Source organism: Nicrophorus vespilloides, unplaced genomic scaffold (genome assembly GCF_001412225.1).
Source record: "Nicrophorus vespilloides isolate i.1.1-1 unplaced genomic scaffold, Nicve_v1.0, whole genome shotgun sequence".
NCBI lineage: Eukaryota > Metazoa > Arthropoda > Insecta > Coleoptera > Silphidae > Nicrophorus > Nicrophorus vespilloides.
Genome location: NW_017098530.1, coordinates 93,150 through 118,095, shown reverse-complemented (window position 1 = coordinate 118,095; position 24,946 = coordinate 93,150). Strand labels below are relative to the sequence as shown.

Here is a 24,946-nt window from a genome sequence, read left to right as displayed (position 1 = left end):
TATAAACCGATGCAAACCCAAAACAAATATGTTGAAAGATTTGCAATAAGATGAGTGCTTGTACCCTTAGAAATTTGTAAAAGGGTCAATAATTATGTTTGTAAATAAAGTTATTTTTGATTTGATTTGATTGACGCGGGAGACCGGGGTTCGATTCCCCGCCGGGGAGGATACTCTTTTAATAAATCTTCAGTACTATACACATTAACTCTCAAAGTGAAAAATATTCGTACACATATCCATTCTTCAAAAATATTGAGAAACATTGCTATAGTTTAGTACTTCCGAATATTTAAAATATAAGTGTTTCCCAAAATGTTGTTGCACCAGGCGCAATCAAAACCTGCTGCATGTTATAGCGTTCACCAAACTCTTACCGTCTCCCGGGTGGCTCGTGTACCACACTTTGGGAAGGACTTAGAGTAATGCTACAAGTTGTCAACAGTTACTCATTTGATTTCTCCTATAAGGAGAGGTTAAATTTTTCGTTACTATTATATAGTACTTCCGAAAATTGCAAATCCAGCTCATAATCGTACTATAAGTCCTCGGTAGTATAGTGGTCAGTATCCCCGCCTGTCACGCGGGAGACCGGGGTTCGATTCCCCGCCGGGGAGGATATACTTTTGTACAAATGCTTACTACCTAATAATACTATAGTTTTGAGAAGTCCCTTCATTTCCTTCAAGTTGTTAGTTTTAAAACGATACGCCCGAGCAGGGACTTGAACCCTGGACCCTTGGATTAAAAGTCCAATGCTCTACCGACTGAGCTACCCGGGCTCTATATTTACAATTTTTTATAGCACAATTGAAAATATGCAAACTACTGTTCTTTTTAAAGAATTTTATTATAAAATTAATCGCCCGAGCAGGGACTTGAACCCTGGACCCTTGGATTAAAAGTCCAATGCTCTACCGACTGAGCTACCCGGGCTACATATTAGCAATAAATATTTATTTAAAATTTTATTTTGCATATATTTTTCCATCCTAGGGTTTTATTTAAAAGTATTGTTATATAAAAATATCACTTGAAATAATTAGAAAAAAACATATATTTGACATATAAATAATCATTTGTATTGTTCTTCTTCCAGTAATGAGTCTCCTGGAAACCCCTTCACATTTGCTGGGTCCTGTCGACCCGTTTGCCAGTCACATATCGGTAGGATCATTTACTATCTATAACAATTAAGCAAAGTGCTTTGTATTGTTGTTTCCCAGGAATGGAATTCTGGACACACTAGAATATTGTCTGGCGTTGTCGTTCTGGAGTCATATTTGTTGGGAATTTAATAAAATTCGTTTGGTTTTAAATAACTTTATTCGTTACTTGGTCGATTTAAGATTCATCTGAGACTATGCTCATCTTACGAGGTTTTGCTGAGACTTTATTCGTCAAAGTTAATTCTTATTAATAGTTGTGATTGGGAGTAGCTTGTATATATTGATGATTAAGCGTTCCCACGGTATTCGGCCTTGGTGGTTTTGTTTATTATAAGACCGGGACAAAATCCTATGCATTTGTTTATATGAAAAAGATGATCGATTACGATTGTAATTGTTGAGATTATTATGTGTTTGTAAAAGGACTTGAATTTTGAGTAAAGGTATAGTAGTACCGATGGGATTGTTTACGCTTGGTTCTCTTGTTTATATGAAAGTTTATCGAACTGGGATCATGGTGTTATGAATATGTATATGTTTATATAATAAGGCGACTAAGAGACGCTATAGATGTCTCTAGTTCGTTAATACACTATATTAACAATAATAATTGTAATAATAAAGGTTGGACACAACAGTACAATAATTGATTTTTATAAATATATGATAGTATGGGCGGAAAGACCTCGGTCGTAAGGCTTTTGGCTAGTCTATATTTATTTTATGTTAGAATTTATTTATGTATAGAATGTACTTTTTTTTCTTATATATTGATGTTTGGCCAATAAATTATTATTATTATGATAGTATTTTCAAGTATTGCATTGGTGACACGGCGAGACATTTTGGGTGACACATTAAATAATATGTTCATATATATATATATATATATATACAATTAAGATGCATTCGTGTACTGAAAAAGATACTGATTATTTGTTTTAGTCAGCTTAGTGGTCCATGAGGCTCGAAAGGTTGGTTTAAACTAAAAGTTCTGGACGTCGCACTTCAATAGGTATAAATTATTTTAACAGTTTATCTCATATTTGTATATAATTCAAAACGATAACATATGGTTTTTTGTTACATAATTTATAGACCTTGTAAAAGCAAACGATTAATGAAATGTAAACAATATATATTATTTGTATAGTAATAAAAAATAACAATACTGATAACATATAATTTGAAGCATAAATTATCTATAATAAACAAATATTGTATTTTTACTATTAGTTTTATAGTATATATGATATTGTTCAAAACGTGACTGAAATTTTATTTCAAAATTATGCGCCAAAAAATAGCTTGTTAAGTGTATCCATACATGTGATAACCACAATAGAGCCACAATTGCGTGCGTGATTTTGTTTCGCAGCGGAGGAATAAAGTCAAACCTCCCCCAACTTCCGGTGCCAATGAAATATATTGTGTTTGTTCGGTATGGGTTGGCATCGTCTCATCCTCAATAGCTTGTTAACAGAACTGGGAGTGAGATATCTGATTCAATTATATCTGCACTGAGAGAACTATTTACAATGTCACCGCATCTATTTAGAGATTCACCCTCCTCGCTAAACCCGCTTACATAATAACAGTGTGCATATGCTGCGAACTCTGCAGGGGAGATAACCCACCCTCCGGCAGTATTCAATTACAAGTCTACACTCACCTGTTTTCACTTGGTACTTGAGGGTTGTAGCGCAGTCGTCGATGAGTGATTGCAGACTCAGTCCTTGCTCGGGAATCTTCAGATCCAAAATCTTCTTCATTTCCTCCGGATGATGGAATTCGAGCACTTTCTCCTTTCTGTCATTCGTGGATCGCACGAACTCCATGAGAACATCGACGATCTTCTGCAAGAATTCCTTAGAATTCACAGCGGAATCCTTGTACGGGTACAACTCTGAAAAATAAGTAAATTAATTAATATTAATCACAAATTAGTTAAATTATAATTTAGTAAAACTTATGCTCCGCCGTGACAATGCTTTCACATTGCCGTGACCAGGATTCGAACCTGGGTTACTACGGCCACAACGTAGGGTCCTAACCACTAGACGATCACGGCTACCAGAGCTATGAAAAATTGACTTACCAAGTCAATTACGTATACTTCATGGTCCACTTCACCACTTTCACTAATTAAGAGTAACGGTCAATTATAATGAACTTGATTTTGATCTAGATCAACAATAATATGCAATAACAAGCCGTGATCGTCTAGTGGTTAGGACCCTACGTTGTGGCCGTAGTAACCCAGGTTCGAATCCTGGTCACGGCATTCTGGCAAAATAATTTTGGGTAATTAACATTGTATATTCAATAAAAGGTTCTCGAAATTGAAAATATCAAGAAAATTGAAGAAATAAAGCCGTGTTCGCCGTTACTTTACTAGACTAATGGCGAACTTATGACACACGTGTCAGTCAGAGGTGACACGGCGAGATATTATGGGTGACACACCACAAAAATATAATGTTTATCACTAATGAAATGTTGCAAATTAAGTGACACAGTACTTGAGTTATGCTACGTTTTTTTACGAATTTTGACACAATGATCTCAAAAGGTTCACCATCACTAGTCTAGTCGTAACCTGGTTGCGTTTGATATACTCAATGATGAGCAATTTGGCTCTCTACGCAAACACAATTCTTTCAGTGCTGAATCGTAAAGATATTACATATAATTTTAATCATATCAAATCTAATGACAATCTCTTCTACACGTTAAAAAAGCTTTTGATAAAGTATGACACTTCTGTGCATAAAACTTCGCAAGTATTAAACTTTCAACCTTTTAAATTAATTCCAATTTAAACATTAATAATGATTTCTTATATATGAACTTATTATATAAAAAAATAATAAAACATACTTTTGCTTTATTCCTTGCATATACACGTTCTACACGTTAAAAAAGCTTTTGATAAAGTATGACACTTCAGTGCATAAAACTTCGCAAGTATTAAACTTTCAACCTTTTAAATTAATTCCAATTTAAACATTAATAATGATTTCTTATATATGAACTTATTATATAAAAAAAATAATAAAACATACTTTTGCTTTATTCCTTGCATATACATTTTTTTTTTAAATGTCCTTAAAATTATAGGATTTTTTTATATCTTAATAACTACATCAATAAACACCTACAATTCTAACAATCATTAATATATTCATTTGAATTAATTAAATTTATTGTTTAAATATTAATTTAAATATATTTATTGATTACGAATATTAAAAATTACTTCTAGGACACTAAATTTAGATATAGACTTCATTTCGTGAAATTTACTATATGTTGTTTTAGCACTGGCAAAGTAAAGAACCTGTCACTAACCTAGCGTAACTGCGAGGGTGTGTTTTCAATTCCCCGCCCTCCAAAAGGTTGAAAATAGTTAGGGAAGGAGTTCAGTCGTTGCATGTAACGTGCACAACACACACCGACTCACAAGTTCGCTATTTTTTGTGCTTTTTGATTATTGATTACGTTGATACTATCGTGACCTTGGATCATTGGATGATTCTATTTGTAAGTAATTTGTAAAGTATTTTTCATATCTACGGAGTGTTTACTGCATTATAATAATAACGTAATGAATTATTTATTTTTCAATTTCTATTATCTACAACGATATTGATAGTTATTAATATTTTTTTTGAAAAATCTTGTGAATTATTCCTGTCAATTTGTTTCTAACTTTATAGGTTATTCTTGAGCCCAGCATCATTGGACTTGTTGATAGAACAAACTTATAAAAAAAATCAATTCTACTACTATACTGAATTAAATAATAATCTTTATAGTCTTATAATAACAACCATCTTTCTGAATTAGTCTGACTCTAAACTGACGGTAAATTTAAAACAAATATATAGAAATCTGTAGATAATAAACAAATAATCATATAAATAGAAGTTTAACCTAATTAGTTATAAGGCATTTTCAAAAAGGCCTTATAGAATAAATATAAGGTAGCGTGGCCGAGCGGTCTAAGGCGCTGGTTTAAGGCACCAGTCTCTTCGGAGGCGTGGGTTCGAATCCCACCGCTGCCAAGGTTTTAGTATTAAAGTACTTAATAATTTGTTATCTATTATCTATACTTGAAAGTACTAATATGTCCTCGGTAGTATAGTGGTCAGTATCCCCGCCTGTCACGCGGGAGACCGGGGTTCGATTCCCCGCCGGGGAGGATAAACTTTTAATAAATCTCCTGCATTTATAGTAATAATACCTTCAGATATATCATACAGAACTTAAAGCAGTGTTTCCCAAAAGTCATAAAGTACTGCAAGTTGTCAACAGTTACTCAAAAGTTGGTGGGTGTTTTTCCATTCCCTCCCAAAGGGTGGGTTTAAACTTTTAGTTAATACTATATAGTACTTCTGAAAATTACAAATCCGGCTCACAATGGTACTATAAGTCCTCGGTAGTATAGTGGTCAGTATCCCCGCCTGTCACGCGGGAGACCGGGGTTCGATTCCCCGCCGGGGAGGATACTATTTTGTACAGATGCCTACTCTGCCATTACTACAACAGTTTTGATAACTCGTTTCTTTTCTTTCAAGTAATTCATTTTAAAATGTTTCGCCCGAGCAGGGACTTGAACCCTGGACCCTTGGATTAAAAGTCCAATGCTCTACCGACTGAGCTACCCGGGCTTTATAAACGTTATTTTTTGTAATAATTGACAGCTATTAAACAATTGTTCTCTAAAAAATATTATATTATATATAAAAGTAATTGCCCAGGTACTTGTAGCTTAGAGATTCTCCTCCTTTTTATTATATTCATAATCCATTATTATTTAGTTGCAATTTTATAAAAGGCCCAATATAAATACTATTTCATATTTAGAATCTTATTAAAAAAAAAATCCTTGTAGTGGTCCGTGGGAAAAAAAATGGGGTTTAGTGGTCCACGAGATTCAATATTTTAAGTTTAGTGATCTGTGAGGTCAAAAAGGTTGATTAATCCTAATATTGAGAAGTAGTATTGTTAATATTTGTTATATCATAAAATTAATTACTATAAATTTACAAATGATGGCGAAATATTTTTGACCTTGAAATCGTTTATGTAAGGTAGCGTGGCCGAGCGGTCTAAGGCGCTGGTTTAAGGCACCAGTCTCTTCGGAGGCGTGGGTTCGAATCCCACCGCTGCCAAAATTTTAGTATCAATGAATCTATAACTTCAGGAGTCACCAAAAGGGGTTAAATTGAACTTAATGTGAACTGAAATTCTTGAGTCAAAGTTAAGGTATTTTACCAAACTAATCTTTTTATATTTATATGAACTTCTTAAATTTAATCAATGCTATGATTTTCTCCTAATCAAAGTAAGATATCAAGTGATAACAAAAATTAGAATATTGTTTACTATAATTAAAAATTCATAAATCGAATATTATCCTTTGCATAACGTTATATCAAACCTGGATATTCACACAATTATCAAGTGTATTTAGTCTGGCTCAAAGGGTCATATGATTATAACTTTTTTTACCACCCTAAACATATATTTAATACTAAGAGGTCCCATACAAATAACTTTAGGTAAAGATCTTTAGAGTTTTTACTTTAAAGAACAAATCAGCTCGTACCCATAATTAATATTCTGCATTAGGTTCATTTTTTAAATACAAGGACATACTTTTATCCCGATAAATTGTACTATATAGTACTTGAAGAAATTATAAATATAGTTAAAATTGGTATTATATGTCCTCGGTAGTATAGTGGTCAGTATCCCCGCCTGTCACGCGGGAGACCGGGGTTCGATTCCCCGCCGGGGAGGATTGCTTTTAATATATCCCTAGTACTATAAAATAATATGAAAATTGATAAATATACAGTTATCCTAAGTTCTATTGCATGTCTCACAGTTGCTTCCTTGCCACTAGAAGTCTGGTATTCATGTATGGTCTAATTCAGGCATGGTCAACCTGCGGTTCATGGGCCCAATTTAAGTTTTCATCTTTCTATATTTTGAATTTTGGTATATAAAATAAGTGTCACATTAACCAGCGGTTGCCAAAGTGGTGGTCCGCGAGAAAATTTCGCTGGTCCGCAGAAAAATGTGGAATATACTTACTCATCATGTTAAGTTATCCTATTAGTGGTCCACGGGATTTAAAATTATGAATTAACTGGTCCGTGAGGTCAAAAAGTTTGGCGACCGCTGACATTAATTATGACACATGTTACGTATGGTCAATTGCCCTTTGTAACAGTTGACTTTTTTGAAATTATATATATTTATTTTGTTCTTTTTATTTTTGTATATGTTTGTTTTTTTGTACAACTTATGCAATAAACATTATTATTATTATTATTAAAATGTTTGTGACCCACTTAAGAACAGAAATATTTTTTTGGTCCATCAAACGATTTGGATTGGGCATCACTGGTCTAATTAATTAATTTCTGAAAATTATATTATATTGATACAAGAAATAATTTAGCTGAAATAATCAATTTTAAATATGATTTTCAGTTCTCACTCCTGGTATTAATTATATTTTACTTCAAGAAATAATTACCAAAAGACAAACAAAAAATTAGTTTTGCTATTGCTTCAATTAGAAAGCGTACAAAAGATTGTATGCATGCAAGCCCCTCTCATGATCAGTGCATGCGCCCTTACGATGATGTTACGGAATTGAAACCACTGACTGGGGGAATCGGAGAGGGTCGGCTTTAATTAAAACCCTCTTGGGCCCTTTTTCGGCGTTTATGTTGTCAACAATGAGGAATTGATGCTCCTTTCGCATTTGGAGCAAGAGGGGTACGTTAGATTAAAAACTAAATAGGTTGCAACCTCTCTTCGGCATATTCTACAAACATTTCCAATCCATCATATTCTATTTTTATACGAGTATCTCAAGATTAGATTTAATATCTGAATATACGCCGAAAAAGAGTAGGACGATGCAACTTGATTGATGGGAAAATATGTTATATCTCTTATTGATTACTCTTTATAAAGCAACGTCCGTAATGCTCGTTTTTTTTTCTTTGCACGTCTTCTTTGTTGCTCCGAGGTTCTCAGGGGAGTGTTTCTGGGTAACCAACATAGACAAGGGTAATGCGGGAGATAAGTCCGCACTAAATAAAGCAGGGATTAAGGTTTGAAAAATTACTTCGGCTTTTTCGCGAAAATAATACTAAATGGGGGATGGTAAAAGCGAATGGGGGCGCATCATTGCGTTTTCGAGTGTGAGGGAGGATTGCCCTTCGCTCGGAAGAAAAATGGAAATTGAATGGTTTGGATTTAACAACGAATGAAATATGGTCCAATTTAAATTTATTGTCCTACCGGATGATACGTTATGATTATATACATCTCTCTTCTTGGTAGGAGAATAAAAAGAAACTCTACCGTGACAATGCTTTCACATTGCCGTGACCAGGATTCGAACCTGGGTTACTACGGCCACAACGTAGGGTCCTAACCACTAGACGATCACGGCTACTAGAGCACATATTACTATTAATTTAAAATTTGTTTATTGCTGAATGTTGTTCTGCTCTAGTTCTTTACTTTCACCAAGTTTTGATGACAGGTGGAAAGAATAATTATATTGATCCAGTTAAGGTGCATATTCTGATTTATAGAGCCGTGATCGTCTAGTGGTTAGGACCCTACGTTGTGGCCGTAGTAACCCAGGTTCGAATCCTGGTCACGGCATTCTGTCAAAATATTTTTGGGTAATTAACAATGTACATTGCATAGAATGCGCTCAAAATAAAACATATCAAAGAAATTGAAGAAATTAAGCCGTGATCGTCTAGTGGTTAGGACCCTACGTTGTGGCCGTAGTAACCCAGGTTCGAATCCTGGTCACGGCATTCTGACAGAAAATTTTTGGGTAAGTAACATTTAAAATTGCAAAAAACTCGCCGTATTGAAATTATTAATTAAATTGATGAAATGAAGCAGTGATCGTTGTAACTCATGATCGAATCCTCACTGATCAGGATAGTAGAATATTTTTGATTAATTTTCATTCTGTAATATATTTAGACAATATTCATTCAATATTATACCATTCATTGTTAAATTTTGAAGAAAAAAAAACAAGTTGTGATGAAAGATCTGCTGTTACTCAGGCAGATTATATTATTACAATTATTACTCAATAAAGTAAAAAAATCTATAATTCTGAATTGTTTCTATATATTTTACAAAATGTTAATTCAAATCTTGAAAATTGGAAATATTATTATACATCCAGAATAGTTATGCAACCGCTTAGTAATATATTACACCAAAAATTGTTTACAAGATTTTGCACAGAGTAAAATAACTAATATTTTTTGAGACATATAAAGTACATAAATAATTACAGACAAAAAAGTTTGAAATAATAAAAGAAAATAAGTAAAATATTATTGTATAACAAAAATTACAATCCTATTGATTATTTTATGAAATGTAGGTCATATATATTGTTCAAATTTTGTGCAGCGTGCATTTAATGTTCATACAGTATTGATTCATTTGGGGGATGAAACGAATGTTACTTGCCTCCACCTCCTTCGCTCTTAAGCACAGATGTTGCCGTCGGTGGCAGCCGTTCTCCGACAAAAGTTATACCAGCGTACGAGAAAAATCCATTAAACAACTTCAACGCTTTTTGATCCAAAATCCATACTCGATAAAAGCGTACAAGTAGATGGTAGCACATCACGGAAAAGTATAAATAAATAGCTATGTATCTTCGAGATAACGTCTTCATATATTAAATATAAAAAAGTGAAGATATGCGGTGTGAGTTATGAAAGAAACTCCCTCGAGGATCTTTAAAGTACGGTCCCAGAGGATTCGCAAATAGAAAAAAAAAAGAGCCGCACACGTATAGAGGGTTGAAGTATTATAAAACTGGCTCTGATTTATAGACAGTGTGTCTATTTTTCGTTGGCAGTGAATCTCAATGGACTAAATTGGGGGAAGCTGTTGTAAATCTCGTCTGAGCACAGGTGTTGCCCTGCGGTCCAGGTAATCCCTTAATTGGGGTGGGGCTTTAAATCGGACGATTTATTATTTATGCACCCCCCGAAAACGGGGCCTGGGGAGAGAGTGAGTTCAGAGTGACAACTTCGCAGCGGGGCGCATCGTTCAGAGCAAATAAGGGCTCTAATTCCTATGTACACACTGGGGACCATTGATAAACGCGATTTGATTTCCGCCTCCCGCGCAGAGCAAACAAATTCCAGAACCCTTTTCGCGTGATTAAAAAGTCGTTTTTTGCTCATCCTCTAAGAAGGGACGAAGATATTTCACATCCTTTGTCCTACTCTTTCTCTATTTTCTTTTTAATAATTGCGAGAAATAGAATTGGCGATGCGGAAGTAATGTGCCCTTACAAATATGCATAACAACGATTTTTTTCATTTGAGCCTTGAACTTTGCAATTATAATTGTTCGTCATTTCATATTTTCTTTGATCGTATAACCTTCTGAATATATCTTTACATCTGCAGATAATTAGTATGTACACGAGTTTCATCACATTAAAAGTAACTTATACAAGTATAGTGGAACCTCGCTTAACGAGCACCTCGCATAACAAGCATTTCGCTTAACGAGCAAAATAAATTGTAAGAAAAATGACTCCAAAATGGAACGCATTATCGTATATTACATTAGTTTATATGGGGAAAATTGATTCACTATACGAGTAAAAATCCGGAAATTTTGGAACGGATTATGCTCGTTAAGCGAGGTTTCATTGTATTTATAAAGTAATATGGGAAATTCAATGTCAATTTTTCTTTACTATTTATTTTGAACATCAGTTTTTAACTAGACTATTCAATATTATTAACAATATATTTTCTAATTAACTATGCATAATTGATATTATAATTAAAAATGATTGCCCTAACTACTGACATAGTTTCATTTAAATTGTTATATGTTCAGATATTAGACCACTAGATTTGTAAAATAATTGGTACACCTGACAAATATATATTTCCTATATCACGTATAGTAGATGTACTATTACAGAAAGTTTCAACAGAAACCCATAGTGGACTAAACTTTTTATAATTACTTTTTGAAACACTTAAGATAATACCTATAAAGTAATATCTCACACAGACCTGTTTAAAATGGACTAATTGAGAAACTAAATATATACAAAAAAATAAACCGCACCAAAAAACTTGACTGTATGTGTAGTATTAATGTTATGTAATTTATTTTTATTTTGTTCAATTAAATTAATTAAGAATTACAAATATTATTTATTAGTGGATATCTTATATGTATACAATTTGTAATCAAAATAATGATAACATAATTTCTTTATCTACATTTTATTTGATTTAATTAAATTAAAATTCTATTACGAAGTTAAATATAATATATAATAACATTCATTCATAACAACTTTTATTTGTCATGTTGATTCATTAAACATTTGTACACTACTATCTTATGAAGTTCAGATGATACTTAGGTTAAATACTACTAACGTATTATTACTATTAATATTTATTTTTAGAATTCATTTAGACATGGCGCTTCAAATACCTGACATATCGAAAATGTCAAGTATACAAGATAAAATAATCTTACGTAAACTACATTAATCCTCGGAAATTTTCCATTCCTCAATTGATGACCTAACAACCGTATCACCATAATAAGACCAATTAATTAATTGTTAATATAATAACTATTAAAATACTAATTTTATATATACTTTAATTACATTTTTTGGAAACATTGTAAAGACTAACCCGGGCGATTGACAGTAATCATTCAAAAGATTATACAATTGTTATATTAAATATATTGTATTAGTTTCACTATTTTATTATTAAAAAAAAATATCAATAATCAATTTTATTGAAAAATGTGACAAAGATAATTGTTACTAAGAAGCTTTATAATAAAAAACAGTATTGAATTAATTTATTCTCTAAACAATTATAAATAATAATAATAGTAATATTTATTATAAGTTACCTTTTTGTATCAATTTTTCTGTATTATTAAGATTTGATTTATATGTATTCATTTGTATATATTCAAGTATGATCGTTGCAATAAATATTATTATTATTCAATTTGTTAATCAAGAATTTCAGAAAGTCTGTGATCACTGATATATTGTATATTTGTATAATATTGCTTCAAAGTAATTATTTCGTTCATTTCCGCCTATATTGAATATCAATTACAGAAACAGAAAAATCGTACCGTCGGTCAAATTCTATACGTATAAGAAGAGGCAACATTTTTCTTTTTTTTTGTACAATAATATAAGATGATTTCAATTGAAATTATGATACATTATTTATAGTAGCAAAAAATGAATATTTATTTTTAAACAAATATAAATAATAATATTAAACAATTAAAAAAAAACAAAATTAATCATTGTCATACAATCATAATAAAACAAAAATTTAACTACTACAAAGTGATATTGATCATAGATCTTTCTGAGCACAAATATTATTCTTTAAAAATGTTGTTATATTTACTTAATGAAACACAAATGATAAATAAATTTATAAAACATTATTAATTGATAAATAATTTATTGATAAATTTCAAAAAAATAATCATTTGGTCATACCAATGCGTACGTAGTAAAATGTGTATTTCATATTTATTGATTCATTCATTTTCAAATACATTGAAATATAAATGTTAAAATATTATTTAATTAAATTTCAAGGAATTTATTTACTATTTCAATTTACAATCAGAAAATGTATATTTTTTTTGAAGGAATTATTAATTTACCGATGCATCACGATCATATGACCGCAAAAGCAAATAAACACACCAACTAAATATACCATTGTGCAATATTATTCGAAACCCGCAACATTTAAACATTGTGTCATTTTTCTCTCTCCGTGGAAAGATTGGTGTCATATTGACATTTACAATTAGTTTATTTCTAAGTTGTACTAATTCAAATTTATACTTCAAGCGGAGTTGGAAGATAAATGTTATTCCATTTGCTTACGAGATGATTTCAATAATTAGTACGTCAGTTTGTTTCGTGTACGCGAATAAAGCAATAATCGCTGAATCTGTATCATTGTAATCTTTAAATTAATTTCCAATAAATAATTTAGTTCGATAATCAGAAGTATTGATTTATTGAGTATTATTTAACTAATATTTTATAGTTTCAAGGATGATTTTAAAGTGTTTTTTTTTGTGTGTTGGTGAAAAATAAGGTGTCTGGATCGAATTGGGAATTATTGATTTTATATATTGTAAGGTTGGTATGTTGATGGTACTTTGTTGATTGATCATTGAGATTCTTGGAAGCTCTTTGGTAACGGTCCTAGTAACTTACCGGTGTATTTCAAGTTGGCCGTGGCGGCAGAGAGTTTGTAGTTGCTGGAGTTTGCCATGGTTGCTGACGGGGCCGAGTCTTCTGGAGGCTGTGGAACGTCTAAAGCTCTGGACCGAAAGCTCGCTGGAAAGGTCACACTAGGTGACCTAGTTTAGAGAATTGCGCGCGTCTGCGTCGGCGGAGCTCTGACCCACCAGGCGGAGCTTCCAGGCGTGGAAAGAGGGTTGTGTGTATTTCGTGGCCAACCCCGCGCATTTTCCCTTTTGGAAAATTTTCGACAACCGCTCTTTTTATAGTCTCGGGGAAACTATAATTAACGTTTAATTGCCAATTTCGGGTGGGACGCCCTTTATTTCTTCGCCCATAGAAATTTGTGACACCCATTAAAAGCTTTCTTCGTGGTATTGTTCTCGATACCTTCGTCCACTGTATCCGCGACAAAAGGGCTTTTCTCACGAAAACAATATATATTAAAAAAGAACGCACGATTTACGACACTTCGAAACGTCAAAACCACATTAAAATATCTTTTGATTCCATAGAAACAAATTACTTTAACCATAATCAAAACAGCATCTTATCATAGAAACCTCTTAGAGTATTCCGAATATTAATCGTCGTCATCATCATAAATCAGAACAAAAATATACCACTTCTTTGGTTTATTTCGTTTTCTCGTCATTTATTTTTATTTTCCATTTCAATTTGAATATTGATCGCGGTAGGAAACTGGTGGGCGCCATTGGCGGAGGCGGTCGTGGGTCACGACGCATGCGCCCCGCCCCCGTTTAGCAGCTGCCGCCCCCGGCCGCCACCATTGGTACACGTCTGTCGCCAATAAATTATACGCTCGACCGAATTAGTTTTTCCAGCATTTTCTTCTTTTTTTTCCGAGCACGTCGCCATACCGAATCCGACGCTACCTGTTGGGGAGGGAAAATGGGTTGCAAAACAATATGTATAGGGGTGGAAAAACGAACAAATAACCACTCTGTATCCCTGACCGCAAACACACAAACATATATTTAGCCGGGGAGGATTTTTTTTCTCTAGGTTATACGTGATAAATTCCGGAGAACCGCACCCATAAAACTTTAAACTAAAACAATTGTTACACTTAAACATCACTATTACCAACAGTTTAATTCCTTAGTAACTTAAAGAGTATAACATCATTTAAAAAAAAACTAGTTGCTTTTAACTTACTTCAAATTTAATATTTTACCATAATAAAGTACATTTCATTCTTATATATTATAGTGTAACACATAAATTTATTACACATATATCCAAAAACAAATTAACAATCTAAATACTAAAATTAATCAAAGCTGTATTTAACTGAAGATAATACCTATTAAAATAATAGTTGAATTATTAGAAAGTTGGTAGTCATTATCCAAAAACAATGAATAAAAACTGACAACTTGAATTATTGATCTTAAAAATAAAAAATCATGGATATTGTGAACCAAGATACAAAAACATATTAAAAAAATTGAAAAAGTTTTAAATTCTTATTATTTAAATAATAAAAAAATAACATATTTTTAATCAAGAGATCCTCAAATTAATATCTTAATAAGAAAACCTTGTGGTGAATAGCCCTTTTTAAGAGCTCTTTGTAGATTTTCAAATATTTTTCCCGCTTATTTTCTAAAATTAACATGCAATTTGAGAAAGTTGCAATATAACCTTGTTGTGAATTTGTTTCGTACTATTAGCTAAACAATTATTTTATTTAGTGTATATAATTTATTAATTGTTATTATGAAGAAGATCTCATTTTTCATTTCACTCTTGAATGTAAACATTTGCTTATCGTATGTGATATTTACGTATTCTTGACACCTTATTGTTGCTCAGTTAACATTATTAGTATATTTTTTTGCAAATTCGCAAACATGTAACTAATAATATCATCTAATATGATTAAAACATTTTCAAGAGATATGCAGATATTTTATATTTATTTACATTTAACCATTACTAAATACTGACTTAATAATAGTTACGAATAGCAATATTGTTTTTTGTGTTGTAAAACACCTTGGTTTCTAAACAAAAATACAAAACAAAAACAACAGATACATGATTGAATTTGTAAATAACGTCGAAAATGTATACAATTTGTGAAGCGTATTATATTAAAATTTATAAATATTAGAACAAAAGTTGTCAGAATTTACGTGTAAAATTAAGATTAATTGAAGTTATACTTTTTTATGTTATTTCAAGGTTGTTCTAATATTTTTTTATTATATTGTTCGTGAGATTTATAGAATCAATTTACTGCTATAATGTTTTATTTCAACATTTTTGGTACAATACATTAAGAATTACTAACATAGATCAACATATATACAGTAGAACCTGATTTTGTGCGGTCTTTTTTTATGCGGTATATGAAATCCAACCAATTCCAACGTGTTTTCTATTAGTGTGCATATGCACAACCTGCTCAAACAATTATGTTAGTCGATTTTGAACCAATTCATCACAAGAATATGCGCGTTTTGGATTAACACGAGTAGCAGCGAATTATGTATGTGCATTTTGACACCTTATTTATGTCTTTGCTTGTACAATGAGAAATTAAAAGTTTAAAAAAAAAAAAATCCATATGTAATTTAATTATTTATTTTGTTTGGATGCACTTTCTCATGTATTTCGTAAATCGTAAAAAAACAATCTGTAATGTATTATACAAAGTTATTTATTATATGTAAGAATTTATGAAAATTTCGAATATATTTTTTTTGCGATTTCTTTTATGCGGTCCCTAACTATCACACAAAAAATGGTTTTACTGTATTCTAAACAAAACAAAAAGCCTTAGTAATGTAATTTAATCAACCTTTATAGATTTCAATTTGAATAATGTTGAAATTTAAATCTATGTTATAAATATTTCGTATGATGAATATGAATGATTTTCAGAATCGATATTCTTTCTTTTTTTTTAATTCACAGTTCTCAATTTTGATAATTATGTTACAAAAATTCGTTGAAACATTACATTTCAATGGGGTAATATTAAACTATATAAAAGTTTAAATGGAACCAAAAATATAAGCAAATTTTATTTAAAATTTAAAAAAAAAACTAAATGTGTTTGTGGAACCAAAATTTCTGATGTACAAAATAAACATTTACAAATTTTAATTTGAACATTGATGTAATTTATTAAATAGTAAATATTTTAAAGTGATTTCTTTGGTTTGATAATATTTAAAGTTGTAAAATCGTTAGCCGTTGTGGGTTAAATTGGAGAGAATAAGCCTCCATAAATAATTCTTAGGGGTGTCATTTTGGTTCCGAAAGCAGTGCCGCTGCTTTTAAAATCAATTTGGATGCTAAGTGAGCCCAGCAATTACCGGGCTCCCGTATAAACATTTAGGATCAATTATAAACACACCAATCGCGTGGAGGCGGCAGCTGACGTTGCCGCGGAGGAGGCGCAGCAACCACCCAACCGCCCCCATACTGACACGCATACATAGATACACACATACACAGATTTCCGTTGACGTCACCGATCGTTCGAGCCTTCGGTCCCCAGGAACAGATCCCCGGGAAACAACAAGCCCAGGCGGCCTCCGCTTCATTTGGTTGGAGGCCGCTAAGGGTTGGTTGGGATCCGGGCCATTTCAAAGTTTTGTTCCATTACCCTGCTGCTCGTATATATATATATATATATATATGGGTGTATAACTTTTAGAAAGGAAGAAGAAGTTCTCGCGGCGAGTCTCTTGGCACGGATCCAACGATCGATATTCAATTTAATGCCGAGTTTTCGATAAACCCGATTTATCTCGCCTCCCCTTTTATCCTCTGTTGCTTCGAAATGATATGAAAAATTGAAATTCGCCACAAATCCGGCCAACAACAACAATCAAAACATGCCAATCAATACATTTCATATAGTGTGTTATCTGCTACATTAAAGAAAAATGTCAATCTAGATTTCGGTTCGAGCTGTTATCGTATGCAGGGAAGCATTAAGTATATATCATTTAGAAAAGGTAACAACGAAATATTCTAATACAGGGTGGTCCCAAAAGTCAGTAGACTAATATTTCCCAACGTGTGGTCCACACCCCACAGGGGACAATTTGGCAGCAATTGGAAAATGGACAAGTTTATAGTTTAACCGTATGGCGTATTATGTAAATGTTACACAAAAAAAGGTTGGGAATCACTGAACAAGACCATTTTAAAATGGAATAACTTTTTCACTTTCAAATAATTTTCATTTAAAATCACTCTTCTTGGAAATACATTTTATTTAGTTTTGAAAATGACACCCTTATACAGTAACAATTTTGCTCTGTTTTTAATATGTGTACCATTATTTATAATAATATTTCTTGGTTTATTTCAGAATGAACAAAATTCATGAACTCTTCTCACTCAGATTATTACCACATCAAACGGTTACTTCTACATCCCGTTCCCGTTCCCGTTGTTAGATTATTGTTAGGTTTTTCGTCTTGATAATTGTTTTTTTTTTGATAATTTTTACACGTTGCTTAGTCGTGAAGTTCTCCATTTTTAATTTCCATGAATGACACTTTAATAATCTCAAAGAAAACATTTGAAATTAATTAAAATAGAAAGTAATTAGTATTTAAATGATGACCCTGTATTTGTCATGCGGCACACACAAATTATTCTGATGTTTTAATTTTATTACAATTATTGTGCTTTAAACTTGTATAAAAATAATAGATTTTATTAAAGAATATCAAAGTTTTAAAAATATATTATACAATACATAGGTAATATTAATTTATAAATTCAAAATTGTTTTAATTATCTATCAATCACCATACATCATTATACTTCATTTCAAAAATTATACTTTCATTTCATTCTAACTTTAAATGATATTTATTTTGAAATATTCATAAAAGATTGTATTGTACAAAAAAATACACAGTATGGTGTTTTTAATATATATTTTTGTACTAACAAAATTTATTTAACACGATATATAATTTTTTTTTAATAAATTTATTATTTACAATCCGTCACATATTGGTATAAATATTAATCTTAACAATAAAAATAAATAACTAAAAACGTTCTTCTAATTTTAAAATCTATAAGGATCTTAGGCATTTTTAGTCTATAGGGAATGTCACTATTGTCTAAATTCATTGCTTTTCTAATCTGTTTTATTATTAATTGCAGATATAATAATGTAAAATTTCATATATTGTAATATTAAATAAGTACATACTTTTTACTTTTGTTTTTATTAATAATGATTTGCGGTTTTATTTTTAAAATTTTTGTTTTGTCTGTTGTAATGTACAGAAACTTGTCAAATTGAAATCATTACTTTATATGATTTTTTTATTCATATTGGGTGCGTATCGACCACATAATCTATTTTTATTGTTGGTGAGATTTGAACCTGTGGTATCAGATTTTGTATTATATAATCAAAAAAATAACTGTAAATATAAGTATTATATTAATATACATTATATTTATAACTTTACCAATTATAAATAATTACTTTGAAATCCGTCTCTAAGTTAGATATTATGTGCACTGAGCTCAGATGAAGATTGATTGCTTTAGTTTGCCCACATTGTTGAAGTTCCAAAATTCATTAACATTAATTTTGTCATTATTTATGTATATATTCTAAACTAAAGTTTTTAACAATAAATCATCATATTTTCTATATATATTTTTATTAAAATTATTCCATTAGCAAAATACATCAAAATCAAATTTGTTAAGTAATATATATGTGAAACATAATCCAGGACTTACGAACAAAATTGTAAAGGCTCTAACTTGTTACAAAAAATAACTGTCCAAACAAATTTATATATAATTTTTTTAATAAATTATAACATTTTTAGAAGATGTACTATCTGTTTTGTTGCATTTGTTTCTTTTGTCGTTTTTTTATTAAATAATTGTTTTAATTTATTTTTTCAAATTTATCAAATTTAATACGGAATTTAACATATATAAAAGTAGAAACCACCATAAAGTGTGGTAAGAACAATTATCAAATTACGTCAAATAAACTTTATAAGTAGATAAAATATATAAAAAAAACATATTTTACTTTATCTGTTGTCCGCAAATTGCATTTAATATTTAAAAAATGCTACATAGTAACTAGCTCACATTAAGCGAAATTCAATTGGGAAATCAAAATTCTGCGCGAATGCCGAAACATTTTGGTTTTGTTATTTAAAATAATATAATTTAATTAAAAACCTTTCATTAAAACATTAAAATACTTAGATTTGTAAATTTAAAGCAATTAATTATTTCAATAAAAATCATTGAGTACTACGCATTATAAAAAAAATAGTATTTTATAAGCTTTAATATCTAGATTTGTATGCAAAATTGTTCACTAAATATTAAAATTTGTATCGTTATAAATATAATTTTATATTCGGTTTATGCATAAATCTTTTCATAAAATTATTATCTCGGTTGATAATTATATAAAAAAAAGCAGGATTGTCATTACCACAAAGTAAACATGTACAACGATAATCATTACAATTAATCAAATCTAGTGGTCAAAAATCAAGGTTAATCAATTATTTGGTTAAAAACCAAGTGATTAAAGTAATGCAGTTTAAATAGTTTCGTATATTATTTCTATTAATGTAATTAATTCTGCGATTGTTTAGACGCAGATTTATTTCGTTTGCTCAGTATTAATGAAGAAAATGCAGTGGAGAAAAAAGAAGTGTTGGGAAAAGGAAATGAATAAATCGGAAAGAAATTCGAAAAAATAAAATCAAATTTATTGGTAAAAAGTCAGTTTAATCTTTTGCTGTTTCTTAAGTAGTTTCGTTTATTATTTCAATATTTTTTTATAAATTACTTAAAATTTGTACACTCCATTGATTAATGAACATATAAAATACAATTTTTATTTTGTTCGTGCTTATTGTTTATTTTTATATAAATTATATTTTATACATTTTAATTTTATTAAATAGATCCAAGTAAATTTTAGGCTGTCTTTAATTTGTTTCAATATTTACTCGTAAGGTTTAGTAGAATTTTACATCCTAAAAGTATTTTTTTATTATTAAATGCATGTGCAAAATGTAAATACTTATATTTAAGGCGAGGTTAATACGAGACTGCAAAACAGGTAATATTAGTCTACACAAATATTGCAGAATGAATGAGTTCTTAGAGGGGTGGCAACCGGATGATACACAATGTAATGCTACGCAATCTCAGGATTACACACAAACTCGGACCTCCTTACAGAATTTGGGGTGACTGCGGGCATCATATGCGAACATGGGGAAAGATTCAAATTGTCCGGATGTATTTCATTTAGGTTTAGCAATTCTTATTCTACAATTCCAAATTTATCAGTTTTAAACGAATATGTTCATGATAGTGATTTAAGGAGGGATTGAAGTGTTCACCATTAATAATTATTTTATTAAAATATTTAAACATTGATTTATGAAACTAACAAATATAACTTTATATATGTTTCATTAACAAATTTCATTATCTATAAATATTTATTTGTGCTTAAAAAAAACAGTTGGGGTAATATTCTAGGGAATACAATCGTCATTTAAAAAATAATTTTATTTAATTCAATCAAAAATTATATGAAAATCCTGAAAACAATTGATATTTCTGTTAAGATATAAACTGACTTTACATTTGTCACAAAATACATTTTTTTGCCCTTTACAACCTATTTTTTTACAATGCTGTCTAATTACATTTTTAGAAGGAAGAGTAGTTGTTTGGTCCTTCTTCTTATTTTTCTGATATATCTCTTGAAAAGATGATTAAGGTCGTTCTCTTTTCTTTATATTAGTTATTTACTTCTTTACATAAGAATTCTGCTATCTGTGTCTAAAATTCCAAAAGATATATTTGGCGCCTCTTTTCTATTCGCAAGATTGGTAGTCTTTACGATAAAGTGAAATGGTGATACCATTTTCTTGATATAATATGAATTCGATGGTAATGTTATGTAAATTAAAAATCCATGTTTTTATTGCCGGATGATGCATATTAGCGACTTAGCAAATAATCTCTAAAATTCCTGTAAATTCTCATAATTAGGGTTAGTCGGTTTTTTAAATTTATTTAATTCGAAAACCGGATTTTTCCAAATAATAAACCGGTTTTTGATTAAAAACATAAAAATTTTGACAGAAAATCGTCTCTGTTACGTGAAATGAAAATAATGAAAACTAAAATTAGTTGTAATGTTTTATTTTAGTAAGGTTTTTAGATAATTTTCAAATTGACAGAACGTTTAGACAAAGACGTTTAGCTTATTTTTTTCACGAGCTTCATTAAGTTTTTGAACAAATATTATCAAAATTATATCCAAATTATTAAATAGAAGATGATTGCGATGATGAAAAAGAGACGAAGAATACAAAAAATCATAGCTTTCTTTGAAATAATCAATTGAGAAATATCTTCAAGAACCTGAAAATGTGCATTATTTAATGCTATAAAGACAATTAAGCTTTCATGCAAGTGAGATTTTTTTCTGTTTCTCTAAATGTCGCTCGAAAAATATGTTTCTGTTTTAGAAACGGTATATTGCGAATTTGAATGTAAGTTTAACAAATATTGTTTCTATTACAACTATCTACATTATACTTGACATAAGACATACATGTCTATCAGGTGTACCAACCACTAAATATGATACTACAGTCTGTAAAAGTAAGTATCTTTTCTGTTTTAGTATCATCAGCCATTTATTAATTACATAATGGATAATAGAAGGATTTATTCTTTTAAATACATTTTCCAGCAATATGACTTATCAATAAGATACGAACGTCGACGTATAATTCTCAATGTAATTAAATTTAATTAAATTTTAACGCGCGTAAAAGTCACTGTCAAGATAATGACAGCGGAGTTGTAGAAAGGAACGAGCAGAGATAACGCTCCAGACCAACTCGCAAACTCCCAAGTCAGTTTAATGTTCCCATTTCAAAGTAAATTTTGCGACGAATTTCTTCGTGCAGGAGAAAAAATATACTGCACGTGTAATTAATTCTGCGACTGTTTCGACGAAGATATATTTCGTCTGCTTGGTGTTAATAAAGAAAAAGTAGAAGAAGGTAGAGGAGATAAAAGAAGTGGTGGTATAAGGAAATGAACAAATCGCTCACAAAAGAAAGTAATCTCGAATAACATTATTGCGTGCACTTTACGACTTAACTTCTAAAATTAATTAAAGTTTTAATCTGGTGGTGAAAGTTTATACCCAGTTTTACCCAGTTTTACACTGAACATTCGCAGCATACAAAATAGTTTGATCAAAAAAAATTTAAATTATATATCAGTTTTTTTTTAATATTTTTGGAGGTAATTGATAGTGTTACTTAGGTTTTAATAATATTAAATCTAATGGAAGCATTTCTCTTTATGAATTTAGATTTTTGAATAAGTTATAATTTATTTAAAAAAATAAATAATATGTGGATTTATATTTACATTAGTTTATATAAAAATATACTTAGCAGATGCACTATTAGATGATATTGATGAGTTGTATGAAACTGGCATCATCCGTTATGTCGTTAATTGCTAAGATATATTATAATTGTTTTATGTAATTATTATTATTTAAAAACATTATAAAATATGTAATAACATATTTTCTTATAATCAACAGGAATAAAAATGAGTCGGGATTTACTAGAATGAACATTTAAAAACAAACTAAAATTGTAAATAATAAATAAATTGTATAAAATCAGTACACAAAATATTTTTTATACATAAGTCAAGTCAACTTCCGTTTTATGCGGTTTAAAAGCCCTCGATTAGTGTAGTTTCAAACAATCCGGAATATTTACAAAATCGTACTATACAAGGTATTGATACATTTCTATTTCTTAAGAAAAAAAATAACAATCATTTGTTATGAATTATTTTTACATTCTTATTTTTTTTATATTATATGTTAAATGTGTCTTTACAAAGATATTACATTAAAAATAATAATAAATTATAATCCACGTAAACTTAAAATGTACTGATTTCAGGTTTGAAAATAATATCAGGATTATAAAAAAAAGTAAAACGAGAACAAAATTTAATAATTTATGCAGGAAACTTTCCGGGGAAGTTTAAATTGAATAATCCAATTCTCCGTATATATTTTTCTTTTGCCCCTCGCTGCAGACTTGAAACGTGCGAAGCGTGAAACTTTTCGTGCTCATTACAAAAGCTTTACAGACACTTTGTTATATTTTACTTCCCATGAAAGATTTATATCTGTACTAATAAAGTATATTATTAAAAATAATTTATTCTTTTAATATTCAATTACAGTGCTTACATTATTTTCAAATACTTTGTTATATTTATAAGTTCATAAAATTAATTATTTTTTTCATTGAAACTCACAATAAAATTTTCTCATTTTCATTGTCACATTTTGATTTCCATTTTTTTTTTAACAAAACTAAAAATTATTATCAGCGTGTTAACAACACGTTTTTCAGTTGACGGATAATACATATTTATATTCATATATAAAAAACTGATTAAACTGTTTAAGCATTAATTTAGAATAATAAGTTTATAATAACACAATAATTTTCTTGAAATAATTTCCTTCAGACTAAATAAGAAATTGTATGGTCTTACCATTTTGTATTTTCATTTGTCCACCACAATTAATTTATTTATGTGGAAGAAATATTGCCATGTTTTTCCACAATGAACACATTTACAACGTTACTTTACGTAACTTTTCTGGTTTCCGTTTATCGAGCACATTCTATTCCACTTAACATTTATTTGTCTTATGTCCGATCGAATTTAACACTCACGATTTTTTTTTCACGAAAAACAAACATAACTAAACACTTTAAAAGCACAATGCTTCGAATTGATATGATAGTCTGGGCAAATTGCAAACAGTAATTGTTAACTTCTCTGGCACTTCTCTTGTCGTATATTAAGAATTGAATACTTGATTTCAAAAGGCTTGCAAAATACCCTCTAATATTGTCTCTCAACTCTCAACTTATCTTGCTAATTTCCAAATATCTCTGAGCCTGTGCAGACAACATAAAAAGATGTTTAACCAGATATGTTTGTGTATACTGTTGCATCCAACCTTCATAAGTGCACATCCACGCATAACTACGTATAAATAGCCCCGTACGACTCCTAATCGATACACAAATATAAGATATTTGAGCCACACATTGTGTAAACTTATCCACCCAAGGTTGGTTTCACTTTATTAATGAAACTCTACTCTCAGTCGTAATACCCACCCAATTCTAAAATTACAGATATACTTTGGTTAACGTTACCTCTAATAACTAAGCTTCGGTATAATAAAGTTTTTCAATTTCAAACACAAAAAGGCAAAAGTTTAGAATAAAAAAATAACATCCAAGAAATTTGA

At 30.1% G+C, this 24,946-nt stretch overlaps 1 protein-coding gene and 14 non-coding genes across 15 annotated transcripts; 9 read left to right on the top strand and 6 right to left on the bottom strand.

Moving 5' to 3' along the window:
* Nucleotides 1-545: 545 nt before the first annotated feature.
* Trnad-guc lies at nucleotides 546-617 on the top strand. Its single transcript has one exon. It is a non-coding gene; the product is annotated as a tRNA-Asp (tRNA).
* Nucleotides 618-709: 92 nt separating this feature from the next.
* On the bottom strand, nucleotides 710-782 carry Trnak-uuu. The gene has a single exon. It is a non-coding gene; the product is annotated as a tRNA-Lys (tRNA).
* Nucleotides 783-863: 81 nt separating this feature from the next.
* Nucleotides 864-936, bottom strand: Trnak-uuu. The gene has a single exon. It is a non-coding gene; the product is annotated as a tRNA-Lys (tRNA).
* Nucleotides 937-2,841: 1,905 nt separating this feature from the next.
* LOC108562663 (glutamate decarboxylase-like) lies at nucleotides 2,842-13,645 on the bottom strand (the record flags this gene model as incomplete). The annotated part of the gene is made up of 2 exons (XM_017921078.1): nucleotides 13,516-13,645; nucleotides 2,842-3,075 (listed from the first exon to the last, which is right to left on the bottom strand). Coding segments are annotated over exons 1-2 (292 nt in total), but the record flags the coding sequence as incomplete, so codon positions are not given.
* On the bottom strand, nucleotides 3,169-3,240 carry Trnah-gug. Its single transcript has one exon. It is a non-coding gene; the product is annotated as a tRNA-His (tRNA).
* Trnah-gug lies at nucleotides 3,382-3,453 on the top strand. Its single transcript has one exon. It is a non-coding gene; the product is annotated as a tRNA-His (tRNA).
* On the top strand, nucleotides 5,155-5,236 carry Trnal-aag. The gene has a single exon. It is a non-coding gene; the product is annotated as a tRNA-Leu (tRNA).
* Nucleotides 5,302-5,373, top strand: Trnad-guc. Its single transcript has one exon. It is a non-coding gene; the product is annotated as a tRNA-Asp (tRNA).
* On the top strand, nucleotides 5,605-5,676 carry Trnad-guc. Its single transcript has one exon. It is a non-coding gene; the product is annotated as a tRNA-Asp (tRNA).
* Trnak-uuu lies at nucleotides 5,770-5,842 on the bottom strand. Its single transcript has one exon. It is a non-coding gene; the product is annotated as a tRNA-Lys (tRNA).
* Trnal-aag lies at nucleotides 6,265-6,346 on the top strand. Its single transcript has one exon. It is a non-coding gene; the product is annotated as a tRNA-Leu (tRNA).
* On the top strand, nucleotides 6,905-6,976 carry Trnad-guc. The gene has a single exon. It is a non-coding gene; the product is annotated as a tRNA-Asp (tRNA).
* Nucleotides 8,581-8,652, bottom strand: Trnah-gug. Its single transcript has one exon. It is a non-coding gene; the product is annotated as a tRNA-His (tRNA).
* Nucleotides 8,799-8,870, top strand: Trnah-gug. The gene has a single exon. It is a non-coding gene; the product is annotated as a tRNA-His (tRNA).
* Nucleotides 8,960-9,031, top strand: Trnah-gug. The gene has a single exon. It is a non-coding gene; the product is annotated as a tRNA-His (tRNA).
* Nucleotides 13,646-24,946: the final 11,301 nt, after the last annotated feature.